This window comes from Podarcis tiliguerta, assembly GCF_965153285.1.
Source record: "Podarcis tiliguerta genome assembly, chromosome: 17".
Taxonomy (NCBI): Eukaryota; Metazoa; Chordata; class Lepidosauria; order Squamata; family Lacertidae; genus Podarcis; species Podarcis tiliguerta.
Genome location: NC_139550.1, coordinates 8,576,557 through 8,595,315, shown reverse-complemented (window position 1 = coordinate 8,595,315; position 18,759 = coordinate 8,576,557). Strand labels below are relative to the sequence as shown.

The following is an 18,759-nucleotide window of genomic DNA, read 5'->3' as shown; positions in this document are numbered from 1 at the left end:
GGCCGGCAGGGAGGGAGGGAGAGGAACTGCTTCCTTTGAAACCTGGGAAATTTAAGGGACATCATCAATAAGGGACAGCAGCGGGACACGGCGTTGGGATAAGGGAGTTTCCCGCCAAATAAGGGACGGTTGACAGCTATGCACTTCGGTGCTGCTATTGTGGCAGTTTGCTGTCACCCCCAAAAGTGCACTCCATTGTCTCTGGAGACCGACGAATGCCCGCAACAACACCACATTCCCATTTACTCTGGCTCCAGTGCGCTCCCACCACTGGTGTTTGAAGCCATGGGCACATGACATTAGCTACAATCCATAGGTATCTTGTAGCTTCTTGAGAAATATTCCTGTCCGATGTGTTCCCCCTCAAACCAGCTTCCATCCGGTTTGAATACAGAAGCTACAGTTAAGTTGAGATGTGTACATTTCAGATAGTCATTGCACATACTCTTGACGACAGCTCTTGTGAATAGGAGCTGTGTGTCTGTGTGTGTGTGTGTGTGTGTGTGTTTGCATGCGCAAGAAAATAAATTGAGTAATGAGCATCAGGAGAAGACACCCCCACCCACTTTTCTGGTGTATACAGCAACGTAAGAATGTGACTCGAATCGCAGAAAGGAGAACCAACCTCTCCGTGATTCAAGCTGCTAGTGTGTACATAGCCTTGAGGAGGACACAACAGGCTTGTGCCCTGCCAGTCTGAGCCGCTTTTGTGTGTGCCCTTCAAAGGAGTTGGCCAGCCAGGCTCCCCACTGCATGGCCGGGCAAACGGCACAGCATGGCCCCACTTGGCTCCAGTGGGCGGGGGTCACTCTAGCAGTGTGCACGGCCCCCATGGCACTCCTACCCACCCCGGGCACCAGCAAGAAATGCTTCGCCATTGCTTTCTGGTAGTGTCCAAGCCACCCTCCCATGCTGCTTTTGTTATGATTCAAGTTTTCCATAGCATCATCGAGGTGCCCTGAGGGCCTGAGCTTTCACGCAAATATCAAATGAATTCAATGGGCACAAAAGATGAGCATACACGGCTTGAGAATCAGTTGCTAATGCTTCTTTTTTAATCTGGTTAGTTTTTTTGTTTTGCTTTTGGAGGAAGCCAATTAAACCTGAAAGGGCGCAGAATTTATTCAGCCGGTCCAACTTGTGGTTTAGTCCTGCTGTGACGTCTATTCGAGTTCTGTGGGGGGAGAAAAGAAACAGGCTGTTTAAGTGGGGTTGGGGGCTCCACCTGGTGTTCAAAGAGCTAGCAAGCAAGTTCTTGGAGAATGGGGCCTCTCCCTGGGCCAAGCAGGAGACGCAAGCGGTGCAAAAGCTGGTCTCCCACCTTTTCGTCAACAAAACTAGAATTATCATTAACTTCTATACTGCTTATATGCCCAAATGGTCAAAACACACTTCTACATCTTCCACTCCACTGTTTCAGGAAGGGTAGGTGGGGGAATGCAGAATACAGTGGTACCTTGGTACTCAAACGCCTTGGTTCCCAAACGCTGAAAACCCGGAAGTGTTCCGGTTTTTGAACATTTTTCGGAAGCCGAACATCCGATGTGGCTGTCGGCTATTGTTTCTGGGGGGCCCTGCACCAATCAGAAGTTGTGCCTTGGTTTTTGAACATTCTGGAAGTCAAATGGACTTCCAGAATGGATTACGTTTGGCACTTTTGTTTTTGCTATTTATTTTGCATTTTTGTTTTTGTAGCTTTTTCGGTTAATTTGTTTTTGTGACTGTGTGGAACCCAGTCCAGCTACTGATTGATTGATTGATTGATTGATTGTGTGACTGCAAAAATGGATAAAAGCCCCCCATCCAAACAATGACTATCAACAGTGCAGGTAAGAAAAAAAATTATTTTAGATTTTTATCATCTACAATGTCTTATTTATTTTATGGTACAGTACATTGATTATTGCTTTCATTTTATCGATCGATGGTCTCGTTAACTCATGTTAAATTGCTGTTTTGGGGGTTGTTTTTAAAAGTCTGGAACGGATTGATCTGTTTTGCATTACTTTCTATGGGAAAGCACGCCTTGGTTTTGGAACGCTTTGGTTTTGGAATGGACTTCAGGAAAGGATTTAGTTTGAGAACCAAGGTACCACTGTACCACAATATCAGAGTATTAATAGATATTATTTTCAGCAGGTTAGGCACAACATGGCTGCCAGTTTCGACATGGTGGACATGGAACTGGTGCAGAGCAATGCAGGACGCTACTTACCAAAGATGAAGCTTTGGAACAAGCATCAGAGTTTAAGACACTTATTCCCCAAGGTTGTTTCCTTGCAGCATGGGTACGGGTCTCACACACTTCCTCCCACAGCGGGAAATAAGGCAACACTTCAGATCATCTGGGCAGTCTCCATCTTCCCCACATGGTGGAGTCTCGCAGAGATTCCGATGTCCCTTCTTTCCATGGTGATGGTGACGACCCCTTTTCTGCCTTCGTTCTGAGGAGCCAGATTCCTCGGAAGAGGAATGGAACTTGGGTTTCCTTTCTGAGAGCACAGACTCCTCAGAAGAGGAATCATGCTTTGGCTTCTTGAATCCCTTTCCTTTCGGACGTGGGCCGTGGTCATGGTGCCCATGGTGACGAGGCCAGAAATTTGGGTTTGGACACGATCCCGGCTTCCCTCCCTGGGTAATACACCCTGTTCAACAAATATATGTGTGTTAACAACTGGAAGGCGATTCATTTTGTTAAGAAGATGAACAGCTAATGGCTTAAGAAAGATGGTTGGTGTTTTCTCATGGCGAGCTAATGGCTGAGCCATCTCTCAAGATCTTTCTTCTATGTGCTAGGCAACAAAGCTTGGAAAGAGACAAGCCGTTCAGAGGAAGGTGCTAGATAAAGGTGTGTATTGGGATGAAGAAATAAAAGAAGGAAGTTTTATTTGTTAAAACAAGAACAAGCAGAGAGCTGAAAGATGGAAAACTCTAGAGATGCAGGGCGTCTTTATCTGGAAATCTGAGTCGAGGTCTTTTTCTACAGAGAAATGTTACAGAATATAGCACTCTGCTCAATATTTTACCTCGCCTCCGCAGATTGTTATAAACTGGCATTGTAAATCATTGTGTAAATGGCCGCCTTGGTTTGCTTTGGTTATTTCAGGTAATTGCATTCTCTGTGTTTTCATGTCGTTTCGAACCCCCTTGGGTGAACTTCATCCAAAAGAGTGGTGCATGAGTAATGCTATAGAGAATAAAATCATACACTGGTAGAATACACCTGTGTAGTGTAACAGTTAGGGACGCAGGTGGCGCTGTGGGTAAAAGCCTCAGCGCCTAGGGCTTGCCGATCGAAAGGTCGGCGGTTCGAATCCCCGTGGCGGGGTGCGCTCCCGTTGCTCGGTCCCAGCGCCTGCCAACCTAGCAGTTCAAAAGCACCCCCGGGGGCAAGTAGATAAATAGGGACCGCTTACTAGTGGGAAGGTAAACGGCGTTCCGTGTGCGGCTCTGGCTCGTCAGAGCAGCGATGTCACGCTGGCCACGTGACCCGGAAGTGTCTCCGGACAGCGCTGGCCCCCGGCCTCTTGAGTGAGATGGGCGCACAACCCTAGAGTCTGTCAAGACTGGCCCGTACGGGCAGGGGTACCTTTACCTTAGTGTAACAGTTAGTGTATTGGACTGCGAAATAAGAAGCCAGGGTTCACATCACCCCTCAGCCATGAGGTACACTGGGTGACCTTGGGCCAGTCACTGTCTCTAAGCCTAATCTACCGTATTTTTCGCTCCATACTTTTTTCTTCCTAAAAAGTAAGGGGAAATGTCTGTGCGTCTTATGGAGTGAATGTGTGGTCCCTGGAGCCGAATTGCCTAGGGGCAAAAAGCACATCATGCTTCATGACCACCCTACCCCACCCCCACTCATCTCCCCCACCCCATCACCTCTTTCCCCCTTTTCTTCCCAATGTCTCAACAAATGAAACTGACTTGTAAAAATGTTACATGGAAAAATATATATATATACGAGAGAGAGACATTGAACACACTTTTGTAAATCAAGAAAATCCTTAATAAAAATTAAAATAAGAAAGAGGGATGTGGGTGTTGAAACAAAGCCGCTGATCGTTTGCCGATCAGGGAGAGAGATAAGGGACTCTAGAGATAAAGGAGGCTGCCTGGGAAGAGGAGGTAAAGACAGGAAACTTGCAAAGGGGGGGAAACAGGAAGACTAAAGCAATAAGGAGAGAAATTAGAAGAAAAGGAGGAGCAAAAAACTGCTCCAGCTAAGGAAAAGACACTAAGGCAAACAAGAGGGAAAGGAGTGTTGAAAGGAAGTGGCTGATCGGTGGGACCGGAAGAGAGATAAGGGACACTAGCAGAGGCTGCCTGGGAGGGGGGGGAGGAAAATGCCCATGGATCCTCAGGATTTTTACATTGGGTCACCCAAATTCACCATCAGATCACATAGCATGTCCATGGCTACAGCCTGCACCAAAAATTCACGCACCCACTGTTGCGTGGGGCCGCAATGGCACAAAAACATGGTTACAAAGCACGGATCCACATGGATCCTCAGGATTTTTGCATTGGGTCACCCCAAATTCACCATCAGATCACATGTCCGTGGCCACAGCATGAACCACAAAAAGCATACATCCACTGTTTCGTTCAGAAGATTTTTTCCCTTGTTTTCCTCCTCTAAAAACTAGGTGCATCTTATGGTCAGGTGCGTCTTATGGAGTGAAAAATACGGCACTTCCCAGGGTTGCCATGAGTATATAATGGGGAGAGGAGAACCCTGGACATTCCCTTGTAGGATATAAATGGCGGGTGGGTGTTTTCAAGCAGGGGTGAAATCATGCATTGTGACTTGCTGTTATTTTTATTGATCCTACTTTAGTAAACATTTATTGTTATTGTTAACAGTGGATTTCTGTTTAATTATTATTTGCTGATATTTAATTTCAATTGACGGGATGCAGGTGGCGCGGTGGTCTAAACCACTGAGCCTTGGGCTTGCCAATCAGAAGGTCGGCGGTTTGAATCCCCATGACAGGGTGAACTCCCGTTGTTCAGTCCCTGCTCCTGCCCACCTATCAGTTCAAAAGCACGTCAAAGTGCAAGTAGATAAATAGGTACCACTCTGGCGGGAAGGTAAACGGCGTTTCCGTGTGCTGCTCTGGTTCGCCAGAAGCGGCTTAGTCGTGCTGGCCACATGACCCAGAAGCTGTACGCAGGCTCCCTCTGCCAATAAAGCGAGATGAGCGCCGCAACCCTAGAGTCGTCCACGACTGGACCTAACAGTCAGGGGTTCCTTTAATTTCAATTGTGTACTATTAAATTCCAACAGATCACTGAATATATTACTTTATTTGATAACAGTTGTTCGTTTTACAGATATATTTTTATTATGGCTTTTTTGTATTGGATCAGATTGTTATAAGGTAGGCATGTCCAAAGTCCGTTTTGGGGGCCTAATCTGGCCTGCCGGTCAATTTAATCTGACCCCCATGGCAGTATATGTCCTGGGGTAAAATCCTTTAAAAAGCTCAGCAACCTCAGTCCTAAAAAACAACTTCGGTTGGCCCTCACGCATGTTCACTTCATCAAATCTGGCCCTCTTTGGAAAAAGTTTGGGCACCCCTGTAATATAAGGTGTGCAATCTTTGTTGTATATTTTGTTGTTTCTTCAGCTTGTAAACTGCCTTGGGTATAGTACTATAGAAAGCGGAAATGAAATGAAACTGTCAACAAGATGCTCACCAGGTGTTGATGCTGTAGTTGTGGTCTCAACCTTTGCCGTTGTGGTCTCAACCTTTGCCGTTGTGGTCTCAACCTTTGCCGTTGTGGTCTCATCTAGAGGAACAAAGCAAATAGCAGCTGAGTGGGGAGGCCATTTTTCTACTGAGAAAATGGTCCTGGGAGGAAGAATCAGCCCAACCCAGTCCAGCCCTGGGGTCCTCATCACGCCGCTGCCCCTTTCTCCCACCCTCCACAGCTGTTATTTGGCAAAATGTGAAGAAAAATATGGGAACACCCATCACAGATCTTGTCTAGTTTGTGTGTCAAGACCAACCTACGCATTACTTGAGTCAGTCTCTCAATTTAAAAACAACAACAAGGAAAAGCAGCCGTGGAAGCTTCAGTTGAGGCTGAGAAAGGCCAAGAGAGGGGCTGTTTAATAGTTTTGCTTCCAGGTGTTTGTCCACTCAAATTCCCCACACCCAGTTCCTTCCGCAGCCACGCTGCAAAGAGATAACAAGGTTCCTGTCTTTCTGCCTGTTGCAGCAACTGTAACATGCTGTACGGTTTTTATTGTATTTTTACAGGCAATCCCTGGACCACTAAAAATGAGGCTCATGGTGGTTTGTGACCCAGGAATGATCTAAGTCTAAGCCATTTCTCACTGCAGCCCATTCCTTTTATCAATGCCATTACATGATGTAGAAGAAATGTGTGGACTCACCGCTTATCACTCCAGTAACTACGATTACAGGTGATGTGGGTGTTGCAGTCTCATCTGGAGGAAAGGAAAACATGAAATGGTATTCTATGAGGTTAAGCAGATGAATCTGGAATAGTCCTTTCAGGGACATGGAACACTGAATTGCCTTTAGAGGTAGATCAGTAGCTTTCTATATGGGAACTCTGTTCTTTAGCCACTGAGAGGTCACTTTTGCACCATCCAGATCAACAATGGTGGCCGTCCTCATTTGTATGCCTTTCTAGGTTAGTGGTTCTGATAGGCGCAAGCAAGACAGACCCTCCAAGTGTCTCTATTTTCCAGGGACAGTCCCGGATTTACATAAACTGTCCTGGTTTCTGATTTGATCTCAGAATGTCCTGCTTTTCCTTAAAAGGTAAAGGTAAGGGACCCCTGACCATTAGGTACAGTCATGACCAACTCTGGGGTTATGGCGCTCATCTCGCTTTATTGGCCGAAGGAGCAGGCGTACAGCTTCCGGGTCATGTGGCCAGCATGACTAAGCCACTTCTGGAGAACCAGAGCAGCGCACGGAAACGCCGTTTACCTTCCCGCCGGAGCAGTACCTATTTATCTACTTGCACTTTGAGTGCTTTCGAACTGCTAGGTTGGCAGGAGCAGGGACTGAGCAATGGGAGCTCACCCATTCAAACCGCTGACCTTCTGATCAGCAAGTCCTAGGCTCTGTGGTTTAAGCCACAGCGCCACCCGCATCCCAGGATGACCCTATTTTCATCGGAGAAATGTTGGAGGGTACGGGAGTTATGCAACCCATGAGCCAAGGAGATAAGTAACTATACAACCTTAAGAAGACATCTGAAGGCAGCCGTGTAAAGAGAAGGCTTTTTTAATGTTTTGTTGCATTTTTATATATGTTGGAAGCCACCCATAGTGGCTGGGGCAACCCAGTCAGATGGTCAGGATATAAATAATAAAATTGTTGTTGTTGTTGAATAGGGCGCCCCTATTTTCATCAGAGAAATATTGGAGGGTATGAGAAGTGGTCTTATCAGGAATGGAACCTTCTGTATGGGAACCCAAGACAGTACACATGTGGTTTTCTAGTCACCCATTCAGGAACTGATCAGACCCAGACCTCAGTTTCAGCAAGGTCATGGCACCAGTGTGCCTTCAGATCATACATATTGAGATGAGAGAGGTTGTTTAGGAATAGGATTCCAATAATCTACTTCTACGTAGTTAAAGCACTGTGGAATAGCTAAAAACCTAACAGTTGATGGGCTACAATCTAGTCTTAGTATTAGTTTAATTGCCATGGCTTCGTATCCTGGGCATTGTGGTTTGGTGATGGAGCTGAGAATTTCCTGACAGAGAGCCTTGGTCCCACTGTCACAGTCCCTATCTTCCCAACAAAGAGGGAAATGATTAGTGAAATAAACATTTAAGTCAAACCACGGAGATACTCAAGGGCAGAAAAATCTCAATTCTCCCACAGCATCCCAAGGAACTAGAGAAAGCCCAGCTTGGTTTGGCTTCTAAACGTTGCTGTCACCTTAAAGTAAAATAAATGTGGTATTTTATCTCTCAGTGAGAACGGCCACCTTTTCTTTTTAAGAAGCAGTGGCTGTGTGCCTGTTAACAGCTGCAAAAGACGCATAAATCACCAGGTGATGTTTTCTCCCGTATAGAGATGCACTGATGGTAACTTGTCTACATTTGGTGCAGCTGTTAAAATGCTTACTTGTCTCCCTGAATTTTTTTTAAAAAAGTTTTCTACTCTAAATGCCTTCCTAGCCATGCATAAGGCTTCCAGTTTTGTTTTGTTTTCCCCTGGCAAGTCAACTACCTGATTAGCTTCCATCAGTAAAGCTTTTCCTATGATTGCACTGTACCTTGATAACCAGGAAATGCTTCACCTGTTAAATTTCTACTGTTAAAGGTGCAAACCCTCTTCCCAAAAGAAGTAAGTAATCCCAGTGCTTTTTTTCTTTAAAAAAAAATATGTTTAAGGGTACTCTCATTTTCCTACTCATATTGAAACACTGCCCCTCAATGAGGCCAAACTTAGATTCACAAAATGTTTAGGAGTATGCGCACCCCTGCGTTCCTCCCCCCAGAAAAAAAAACACTGAGCAATCCCTATGCACACTTTCCAGGGATGACACACAAACACACACTCTTTCTGAACACCCTCCAGAGATCAGCTTGTCAGATGCAGCACTGCCACTTGGGGGGGGAGGGGGGACCCCAAAAAATCAGCCCAATTTGGGTGTTATGGTTCATAGAATGAATGAAGCAGAAATTACCGTATTTTTTGCTCTATAAGACTCACTTTTTCCCTCCTAAAAAGTAAGGGGAAATGTGTGTGCGTCTTATGGAGTGAATGCAGGCTGCGCAGCTAGCTGATTTCACTGCGCAGCTATCCCTCTTGCTGTTCTGGCTTCTGAGATTCAGAATATTTTTTTTCTTGTTTTTCTCCTCCAAAAACTAGGTGCGTCTTGTAGTCTGGTGCGTCTTATAGAGCGGAAAATATGGTAATCTCTGGCTACTCCCCAGCACAACAACTACTAGTGCCTCCTTTCTCTTTAATACACTTGTGTGTGTCACACAAGTCTAGCAACACCACTGCCTGTGCCTGTTTTGGCTGATCAGGTAAAGCTCTGCCTCATTCCCAGGTGGAACAGGTGAGTCCTAAGTGGATGGGCGGAGCCAAACATAGCTGGGGTCATAAAAGCGGCAGGCAGCAAGGGCGGGTCTCAGGGAGATTCACTTGGATGCTGTTGTACAGGAGGAGTGGGTAGGTAGCTACCTGGGAACTATGTGCTTTCCTGTGTTTACTGTAGATGAGGAATAGAGGTTCTGGGCTTGGTTTGTGAAGGGAGTGTTGGGAAACTGTGTATGTGCAGCTACTCACACAGAGTCAGTTAAGGTTTGGCAGACAGCCAGAAGGCAATCTGAAGGAGTAAGTCTGCCTGGTGATAACAGAGACATGGAGACTGCTCCCTGATTGGTCAAGCTCTCTCAAGGGAGTGATAATTAATGGCCTACTAACTGGAATGTGTTAGTTCAGAGTTCTGTGTGTCAGTGTAGGAGTTGTGAGTCGTGTCAGAGAGAGCTAGCTAAAGATCTGTGTTCTGTTCCTGTAAATAGTCCACTGTATATAAAAAACACCTAACTACAAGTTCCTGGTTCCTGCTTCGTCTATCCTGTCTGCAGCCAAGTCACCAATTGCTTCCGTGGATTCTGCGTTTACTCTGCTAGGTCCTGCAACTAGTCATAAAGTTGCGAAACACCAAATAGGTTTTACCAATAGGGAGAGAAAAAGGTAGATGCTTGTTTCTCTAGAGCCTTGCCTTTGGTTTGGAGCTGTGTTGTACAGTTAAGCGAGTCTGGGGTTGGTGGGTGAAGTGTAGGTGGCGATAATGTGCCATGAGAGGAGAATGGTTTTAATGCATAAATGGCTTTCTCTGGTAGGGCTGTTGGGTAGCATGAAGCAGATGAACTGGGTAGACTTGAGGATGTGGTGAAAGAATCCTCACATCTGCACCAAACTCTTAAAGCCCTCTCCACTTTATAAAAAACAGTTCTGGACTGTCCCTCTGCCTAGGAATCCTGGGAACTGTAGTTTAAGGGTGCTGAGAGAGAGCTGGTCCCTAGCCCACTTGCAGAGCTGCTATTCCCAGCACCCTTAATAAACTACAGCTCCTAGAATTCTCTGGGGAAAGCCGGGACTATTTAAAGAAACATAAGAGGGCTTTCAATGTATGGTGTGGCCCAGGGCCAGTGTGGATGTAAAAGTAAAAAGCCTGCACAATGAACCAACATTTGCCCCATTGTTGCCTCTTAATGGACAGTTGTTCTGTGCCTCCCGCTCCTGTAGGACCCAGCAGAAATAAGCAAGAGAAACACAGTACATCAAGCTTAGAAAACCTCCACCTGCTGCGCCCTAGCTGCTAAGAGCTAGAAGCTTTCCTTCCCTTTTAACAAAATGGCAACCCTACATGGGGAAGAAAACTGTTTCAGAGACGCCGGTTCCTGGTTTGTTGCTGTTCCATGTTTGCTGCTGTTCAGAAGTGTAGCAGCCAATGCTTTTCCCGATAGAGATGCAATGTGTTAAGGCAAAGATTTGCACACTGTAAACGGTTGTGCTATGCAGCACTGCATCTTCAGGGATGGGCTGGGGAGACCTGGGTGTGTTGGAAGCTGAGCTGTAAAATGAAGTGTGTTAGTATGTTGTTGCTGCTATTTCTTGACTGGGTGAAAATGGGTTTGGGGGGGGGGGTCCTGCAATGACAAGCAGTGGGCAGACCCACAACATAAGCACATTCAACGCACATTGAAAGCACATGACTTGTTATACTGGCTTGAAACCAACATAGTTATTGTCCAGTTTGGGTGTTCTACAGCTCCTATTTTGAAAATACGATGGTGGTGGTTCTTACCGTTAAAATATTAATAAGAAACTTTTAAAAAACACAACTTCCCTATAAGAAGGGAAGTGCTTCCCCACCCCCTCACAGAACTGCACTTCCCAGCACCCTTAAACTCCAGTTCCCAGGCACTGGAGCCAACCCCCTAGGGTATGGTTACCAGATTTTTTTCCCAATGAATCCGGGAAACTTTTTTTTTTTTTTTAATGTTCCATGGGCTCTACTGTGCAAATGATCAAGCATAGCAGAAACTCAACCCGCTGTCTGTCTTGTCTACCATTAATTTAAAAACCCTGCCATGCCACAATTCTTTCCTTCCATTTAGCAAGGCAAGGTTCTTGTTGTCTGTAATCTCCATGTAGGCAAAGAGTTGTCTAATTGCACAGTGTACTAGGAAACATCTGGTGAAAGGGAAGCAAGAGAACTCAAAATTTCCATATCTCCCAGATGTTTTCCTAGCCTGGTCAAGTCCTGTTTCTTACAAGGACTAAGCAAAGAGCCACCAGTATCTCTGATTGGAAGGTTGGCCACTTTGCCTATCCACTCCTCCTTCAAGAATATGTCTTTAAAATAACATATGGTTACCAGATTTTTCTTCAATGAATCCGGGGACACTTTTTTTTTTTTTTGCTGAGTAGCAACAGGGAGTCAGTAGTGGGGATGGTGAGGCAAAAGACCCTGGGCACAAGCACATATGCATATTGTATAAAGGTGCAAAGCCCTTCTGTTGCACCCTGTGAAACAAAAATGCACATTTTTAAAAAAAAACTGGGCAACGGCCTGCCTGTGACTCCTGAGCCTTCGCTGATCTCCTTCCCCCTTCCCCCTTTGTTTTGACAGATATGGGGAAGCTTGGGAGTCACATGCAGGCAGGTGTTGCCCAGGAGGGGCCAGCCTGTTAGTGCAGTTGGCTCTGGCTGGCTTCAGGATCTGCTTGCTGCCATGGCGCAGGAAAAATGGCAGGCGCCACAGCAGCGAGCAGCTCCTGAAGCCAACCAGAGCCAACTGCACTAACAGGCTGGCTCCGGGCTGCCAAGGCTGCCACTGCCACGTTTCCCGGGGACAGATTGCAAATCTGGGGACATTTCGGGGACGGAATTTGTCTGGGGACAGATTTGCAAATCCAGGGACTGTCCCTGGGAACGTCTGGTAACCCTATCCTAGGGGCTGAGGTCCCTTGGCCCCCCTAAAATATTTGAGGGGCCCGGAGAGGGCACCCAAAGTTGATGGACACTGCAATTCGAATGATATTTGTGTGCCATGTCTTGGGGGGCTCCTCAATATTTTGTCCAGGTTGGCCCCCCTGTTCCCAATATTCTTTGCAGCAAGCGATGTGTATGGTGTGTCTCTGCCCAATGTTAGAGCTTTGCTGCAGATACAAGAAACGTCTTTTCCCTCTCTTGACACCCTGTCCACCTTCTTCCACAGCTGAGCCATGGCAACTCCATTGAGGAAGCCCACCCAGGCCTCTGGCCTGCGTTCCTCCCTGAACTCTGAGGAGTCGTCGCCGGCCCACGGTCCTCCCAGCCGCCGTCGCTCGGATGCCGGTTCCACCAGAGGCCCCCAGCTTCGCAAACAGGCCTCGGCCTCATCCCTCCGCTCTGAGGGACAAGCTTGGTGCCGCCGCTCGGAATCCGTCCCCGAACCAGACCCAATCCTGCTCTCTCTGGTGGAGGCCTTGGCCCAGACAGGCATCCCGCTTTCTGAGGCAGGCTTCTTCGAGGCTCTCATCACGCGTCCTCTGGGCGTGAGGCGCTCGCTCCCCTCCGTGGCCCAGCTCCACCGCAGCGTTCTCCCGGCCTTGCGGCGGCGCCACAAGTCTGGTCTCCGGCAGGTTCTCCACCGCCGCGATACTTTTGTCTTCCTTCATGAGGCGACGACAGGGGACGGGCGGGCCATCCTTGGCATCTCCGCCCTGCCTCTTGACAGGCCTGGGCAGTCTCCTCTGCTCCTGGGTGTGGAGTTCTTGGAGCAGCTAAGCCACCATTCGGTGGCCCGGGCCGTCACGGGTGTTTTGAGCGAAGGGCACGTCTTGTCCCACAGGGTGCTGGCTGTGGTCACTTCTGGGAATGCCCACATGATCCAAGCCTTTGCTGCCAACGGGATTCTGGGCACGGTGTTGCCCACTGCCCTTCACATCCCCTGCCTGGCGCACCAGCTGGAGCTCGTGATGGAGCTGTGGCCGGATAAGTTGGAAAGGCTGGTTTCTGTGCTGCACCTCCTGGAAGATACATTTGGGCGGCAGGCTGCCCTGCGCCACCGTTACGAGCTGTTTCTGAGAGAGCGCGGCCTGGCACTCTCCCTGCCCGTTCCCAGTAGTTGGACTGGGCCAGAGGCTTGGCTGGAGAAGGCCGGCGTCATCGCAGAACATCTCCCCATCCTGATGGAGTTTGTGGCAGCTGATGAAGAAGAGGGTGCCGCCATGGCCAAACTGCAGGCGCTCCTTGGGTCAGGCAGCGAGGAGTTGGTGGCGGAGGCCACTTTTGCAGCAGAGCACGGGGCAGTCCTCCTGAGCACGGCGCAGTTCCTCCACAAGTTGGGGGAGCCATTAGCGCACCGGGCCTATGGCGAGCTGGAGGCCTTGCGCATTGCCTTCTCCTACCACCTGGACGTGGGGTTTGGGCCAAACACCAGGAGGCAGCTGGCCCTGTGCCCGCCTCGTCTCGCCTCGCAGTTCCACGAGGTCTTGGCTTGCAGCCTCACCCGCCTGGAGCACTTGCTCAGCTCTCACCCTGCAGTGCCCACGTTGAAGGCCGTGCGGGCCCTTGATCCCAAGCAGGTGGGCGCTGTGGGCTGGAGCCAGCTGCAGCAGGAGCAGGCTATCCCTGGGCTGGCAGAGGTGGCAGAGGTGGAGTGGTTCCGCTACCAGCAGCTGGCGCAGGCGGCTCCTGCAAATGTCTCCCTTCCTCAGTGGTGGGAGGCACAATCTGATCAGCTCCCCACCCTGAGCGCCCTGGCACAGCGGTACCTCTGGCTGCCACTCTGCATGCCCAAGTCCCCTTTCCTGCCAGGAGACGTACTGAGTGGAGCAGGTGTCGAGGAGGGTTTCACAGACGAGAGTCTTTGCCTGTGGCGCATGCTCAGGTATAACCGCAACCTCTGTTAGCTGGCAACTTCCACCTTTGTTTGTCTACTTCTTGCCACTGACCTTGAGTCCCTTTTTGAACAGCATCAAGAAGCCAATTCACAGCTACCCAATTTCACCTCTAGAGTCACAGCCTCTCTTTCTCTCTCATCCAAGGAGCACTCGACTTGTTAACTAGAACAGAAGCCACAATCTTGTACGGCAATAAAGCATTTAAGATCTGCATGGAAATGTTTTGTCCTCCTTGCTTTCCTCTAAGGAGATGCTAGGAGCATCTAGTATCTGGGATGCAATGTGGGAAACTTTGAACATTCTCAGCAAGAGGGTGGGCACAGAAGTGGGGCCTGATCCAGATCTCCCAGGAGCAATGCCACGTACCCATCGAGGAGGGTAAAAGGTCCTCAGATTTTCCCAGTGCAATCAGAGTCATAAATGGGTAGAGTTGGAAGGAACCCTGAGAGTCATCTAGACAAGAGTGTAGCTCAGCCTAATCCCGAAATTTCACGTATTTCTAGCCAGTTTGATTTTGAGGTACATTTAGCTATGGTCATATGGGCAGGAGAAAGTGTGGCTCCAGGGTCCATATTTTTTAGGAGGGGGGAGGGGGGGTCTTGAGCCCACAGCTCCCATCTTTGCTTACCTGCTTCCTCTGCTAAAAAGTAAAATTGCATTTAAAGCAGCCTGAACATTGCCAAAGAAGTATTATCAGTGGGAGACAATTAAATCATATGCAGAATTTTAAGAACCCAAAATCTAGGTATCCAAAAGAATTTTTTAAAATCCTCCCAAATTTGGATTTATTGCAACAAGGGGAAAACACTGGAATGTGTGGGGTAATGATCTATTGATGCAATCATGTCTTATAACCTCTCCACAAGCTTTGTGCAAAGATTTCTTTCTTTCTCTTTTTCCCCCATTGCTGTTCGTTTTTGGTAATCATGCTGACAACATCATTAAAATTGGTTGGTTTGGGTTTTGTTTAAGTCATCCAGCTTATTGGAACAGCACAATATTCTTCCCTTTTTTTTATCACCTTCTACCAGCCGAAGGGAGGTTCCTTCGCTCTCTACCCTGCTTCCAATTAAGAAGCTGCTTTGGTTGCCAGCTGACCTGGGCCTATGGAGCTCAAAGGGGAGATTCCTGGTCACATCCATTGGCCAGGGGAGTAAGCGGACTCGTGTGTGTGTGTGTGTGTGTGTCCGTCCCCCTGTCAGTGTCCCTGTCCCTGTGCGTAAATTGTAGAATTTTATATTACCTCCTCCCAAGTCTTCTTTCTTATCCTCTGGTAGCAAGTCAGGATATACACCTGCAAAATAAAGGAATAAATGGCATCTTACTTCACCACTGCTGTTCCTGTGCTGGCCTGGATGTAGTCATTGTATATTGACGCAGCTGCTCAATTTTGGGGGGGACGGGGTGGCAGCTGTCATTCTCTCTCACCTCCCTGCCCTGCCAAATGCAGGATGCATTTTTGTTTTTTTAGAAAAGAATAAAGCTTTCTCACTGAGTGGCATGCTTAGTTCAAAGTTTAAAGGATAATTAGGCAAGGGCGAAACTAGGCTTTATTTCATCCGGGTCAGGGACCCAGTTTGGCACCCCCTTCCTTGCACACACACATTTGTGTAAAAAAGGTAAAGGACCCCTGGATGGTTAAGTCCAGCCAAGTCCAAGCGACTCTAGGGTTGCGGTGCTCATCTCGCTTTCAGGCTGAGGGAGCCGGCATTTGTCCACAGACAGCTTTCCAGGTCATGTGGCCAGCATGACTAAACTGCTTCTGGCACAAACCGAACACCGTGACGGAAACCAGAGAGCACGGAAATGCTGTTTACATTCCCGCTGCAGCGGTACCTATTTATCTACTTGCACTGGTATGCTTTCAAACGGCTAGGTTGGCAGAAGCTGGGACAGAGCAATGGGAGCTCACTCTGTCAAGTGGATTTGAACCTCTGACCTTCTGATCGGCAAGCCCAAGATGCTCAGTGGTTTAGACCACAGCGCCACCCACGTCCCACTCACATTTGTGTACACACATGTGCATACGCATGTGTTCTACCTGTGATTGCCCTATCCCTTGAGAATTATCTGCTGAATCGTCTCCACTTAAAAGCCTTGTGACTGAGGTGACATACAGATTTTTGACCAGTGGTCTTCGACCTGTGATATCCCTTTCATACATGCTAACCATCACTTGCCACTCAACAATAATGTCCCAGCTACATGTGTTATCTTCAAGTGCTGAACAAGGTCTGCATCAACCAGCCCTCTGGTCCCTGAAGCGCCACTAATTCTACGGACTTACCTGCAACTAAGAGCAGGAAAGATGCTAGGAACAGAATCCTGGCCATCTTGAAGGGGAGCAGGAGTTTCTGTAGCTCTCTGCATCAATTCCATTTCTTTATATATTCATCGCACGCAATGGTTGCAGCAACACCCTTTGACATTAAGCATCTGTTTAATTGCATCATTTCTGGAAGGTCGTCCCTTTGCATCGCTGCGTCTTATTTCCATCTGCTCACCTGGCAAATGGTCTATAATCCTGTGATGTTCCCTGGCATGATGGACAATGGTTTCAGGTGTTTCAGCAAGGTACAAAGTGTTCATTAAAATCAAATCATAGCAGGGTCATTGGCCCTCTGGCAGGACTGCTTGCTCAAAGGTCAGTTATTTTGGATCAGGTGGTAAATTATTCCTTGTTTCTCTGGCACACAGCTAAGGGATCCCCAAGCCACAGTAATTAACAGGCGCCAGTTCTAGGCTCCATATGTGTGGCACAGTGATTTAATTACGATAATTGCCCTTGGCTTCTGCCTTACCTCGGGGTATGGGTTCAAATCCAGATTCCAGCGGATGTGGGACAAATCGTAGCTTGCAGGTATGTGCATAATACCTCTGGTATCTCCAGTATAAAGATATGCTGTATTTTTTGCTCTATAAGACTCACTTTTTCTCTCCTAAAAAGTAAGGGGAAATGTGTGTGCGTCTTATGGAGCGAATGCAGGCTGCGCAGCTATCCCAGAAGCCAGAACAGCAAGAGGGATCGCTGCTTTCACTGCGCAGCGATCCCTCTTGCTGTTCTGGCTTCTGAGATTCAGAATATATTTTTTCTTGTTTTCCTCCTCCAAAAACTAGGTGCGTCTTTTTGTCTGGTGCGTCTTATAGAGCGAAAAATACGGTATATATGAAGCTACACTGCTAGTCCCTGAGTCAGAGGTGGGGGCCCTGTGGCTCCCCAGCTGTTGCTGAACCACAACTCCCCTCATCCCTGACTATTGGCCATGCTGACTGGGGCTGATGGGAGCATCTGAAGGGTCAAAGGTTCCCCTTACTTGCCCTAAGCCTAGTCTTGTCCCTTCTGACTCCGGGGTCTTTCTCATTCCTGCTACGTGAGCTCCTTTTAAGATTTAACTGCTGAAATTTGGACCTTCTATGTGCAAAAAAGGTCCATATAGTAAAAGCTATGGTTTTCCCAGTAGTGATGTATGGAAGTGAGAGCTGGACCATAAAGAAGGCTGATCGCCAAAGAATCGATGCTTTTGAATTCTGGTGCTGGAGGAGACTCTTGAGAGTCCCATAGACTGCAAGAAGATCAAACCTATCCATTCTGAAGGAAATCAGCCCTGAGTGCTCACTGGAAGGACAGATCGTGAAGCTGAGGCTCCAATACTTTGGCCACCTCATGAGAAGAGAAGACTCCCTGGAAAAGACCCTGATGCTGGGAAAGATGGAGGGCACAAGGAGAAGGGGACGACGGAGGTCGAGATGGTTGGACAGTGTTCTCGAAGCTACGAACATGAGTTTGACCAAACTGCGGGAGGCAGTGGAAGGCAGGAGTGCCTGGCGTGCTCTGGTCCATGGGGTCACAAAGAGTTGGACACAACTAAACGACTAAACAACAACAATGTGCAAAAACATGTGCTCTCTATCTCGCTTTCTCACTCTGAGCTACAACCTCTCCCATGTTGTGAGGCTAGAAAAGACTCCCTTGGCTTCTGAAAAGCTGCCACCAATCAGACTGGGAATCTAACCTGCATTCGTTTTGGACTACAACTCCCATTATCCCTAATCAACGTCCATGTTGGCTGCAGAAGATGGGGGGGGATTGTAGTTTGCCACATGTGGCCTATGGCAACTTCATACCTTCTTGAATATAAGTGGACCTGACTTCAGGTTAGTTTATGTGGCCTCGTGTCACAGGATTTGGCTCCTACCAACAACCTGAAGCTCATAGGTCTTCCAAGTCTCTCCATTTTAATCTTCACTAAATGTTCTCAGCCCAAAAGATACTCATGTGCATATCTCCGACTCCTTTTGCTGACACAAAATGTCCCTTGCACCACCCTTTTACGGTTTGGCTGGGCAGGTACCCAGATCCTTTGCCATTTTGCAAAGGGACACCACCTGGCCACAATTCAGTCTTGCCAAATGTTAAAGGTAATGCATGGCTAATGAACCGAGATACTTTAAATAATCCATCGCTATGTGATTTAATGCTCTGGTGAACAGATCACTTTTATCTTGATAACCTAATCAAAGCAGTACATTTTATATATTTATAAAAACAAAACCAGGCACTGTGCATTGAGAAAGTTGGGAGTGTCACAGAAAATGAGAGTTTATGATGCCTGCTGGTAGAAGGAAAAGAGAAACTGGTGGAGTCAGGAATTTGCCAGCATGGACTCATTGTAATCGTCATGGCGTTTTTTAGAGGAACTGTGAATCTTTTAGATGAACTGTAAAACTTTCCGCTCTTAGCTGGCTTTCAGTGGCCAAGGTTAAGTAACTTGGGTGGTCATTTTCATTTGACTGGGGCATGTGTTTTAACTCTTCCCTTTTTATAGGTGGGGTGGGCAGTTCTGCAA

At 47.7% G+C, this 18,759-nt stretch overlaps 1 protein-coding gene across 1 annotated transcript; it reads right to left on the bottom strand.

Moving 5' to 3' along the window:
* Nucleotides 1–1,032: 1,032 nt before the first annotated feature.
* On the bottom strand, nucleotides 1,033–18,104 carry LOC310667812 (uncharacterized protein). The gene is made up of 6 exons (XM_083420772.1): nucleotides 17,072–18,104; nucleotides 16,200–16,814; nucleotides 15,156–15,206; nucleotides 5,704–5,796; nucleotides 2,216–2,645; nucleotides 1,033–1,174 (listed from the first exon to the last, which is right to left on the bottom strand). The coding sequence occupies exons 2-5, from the start codon at nucleotides 16,243–16,245 to the stop codon at nucleotides 2,257–2,259; spliced, it is 579 nt and encodes a 192-aa protein (XP_083276898.1). The 5' UTR covers nucleotides 16,246–16,814; nucleotides 17,072–18,104; the 3' UTR covers nucleotides 1,033–1,174; nucleotides 2,216–2,256.
* Nucleotides 18,105–18,759: the final 655 nt, after the last annotated feature.

Coding starts and splice junctions, on each gene's coding strand:
- LOC310667812 (XM_083420772.1), bottom strand. CDS start 16,245: ATGGCCAGGATTCTGTTCCTAGCATCTTTCCTGCTCTTAGTTGCAG. Junction 15,207..16,199: donor TTTCCTGCTCTTAGTTGCAG/GTAAGTCCGTAG, acceptor TTTATTTTGCAG/GTGTATATCCTGACTTGCTA. Junction 5,797..15,155: donor GAAAGAAGACTTGGGAGGAG/GTAATATAAAAT, acceptor TTGTTCCTCTAG/ATGAGACCACAACGGCAAAG.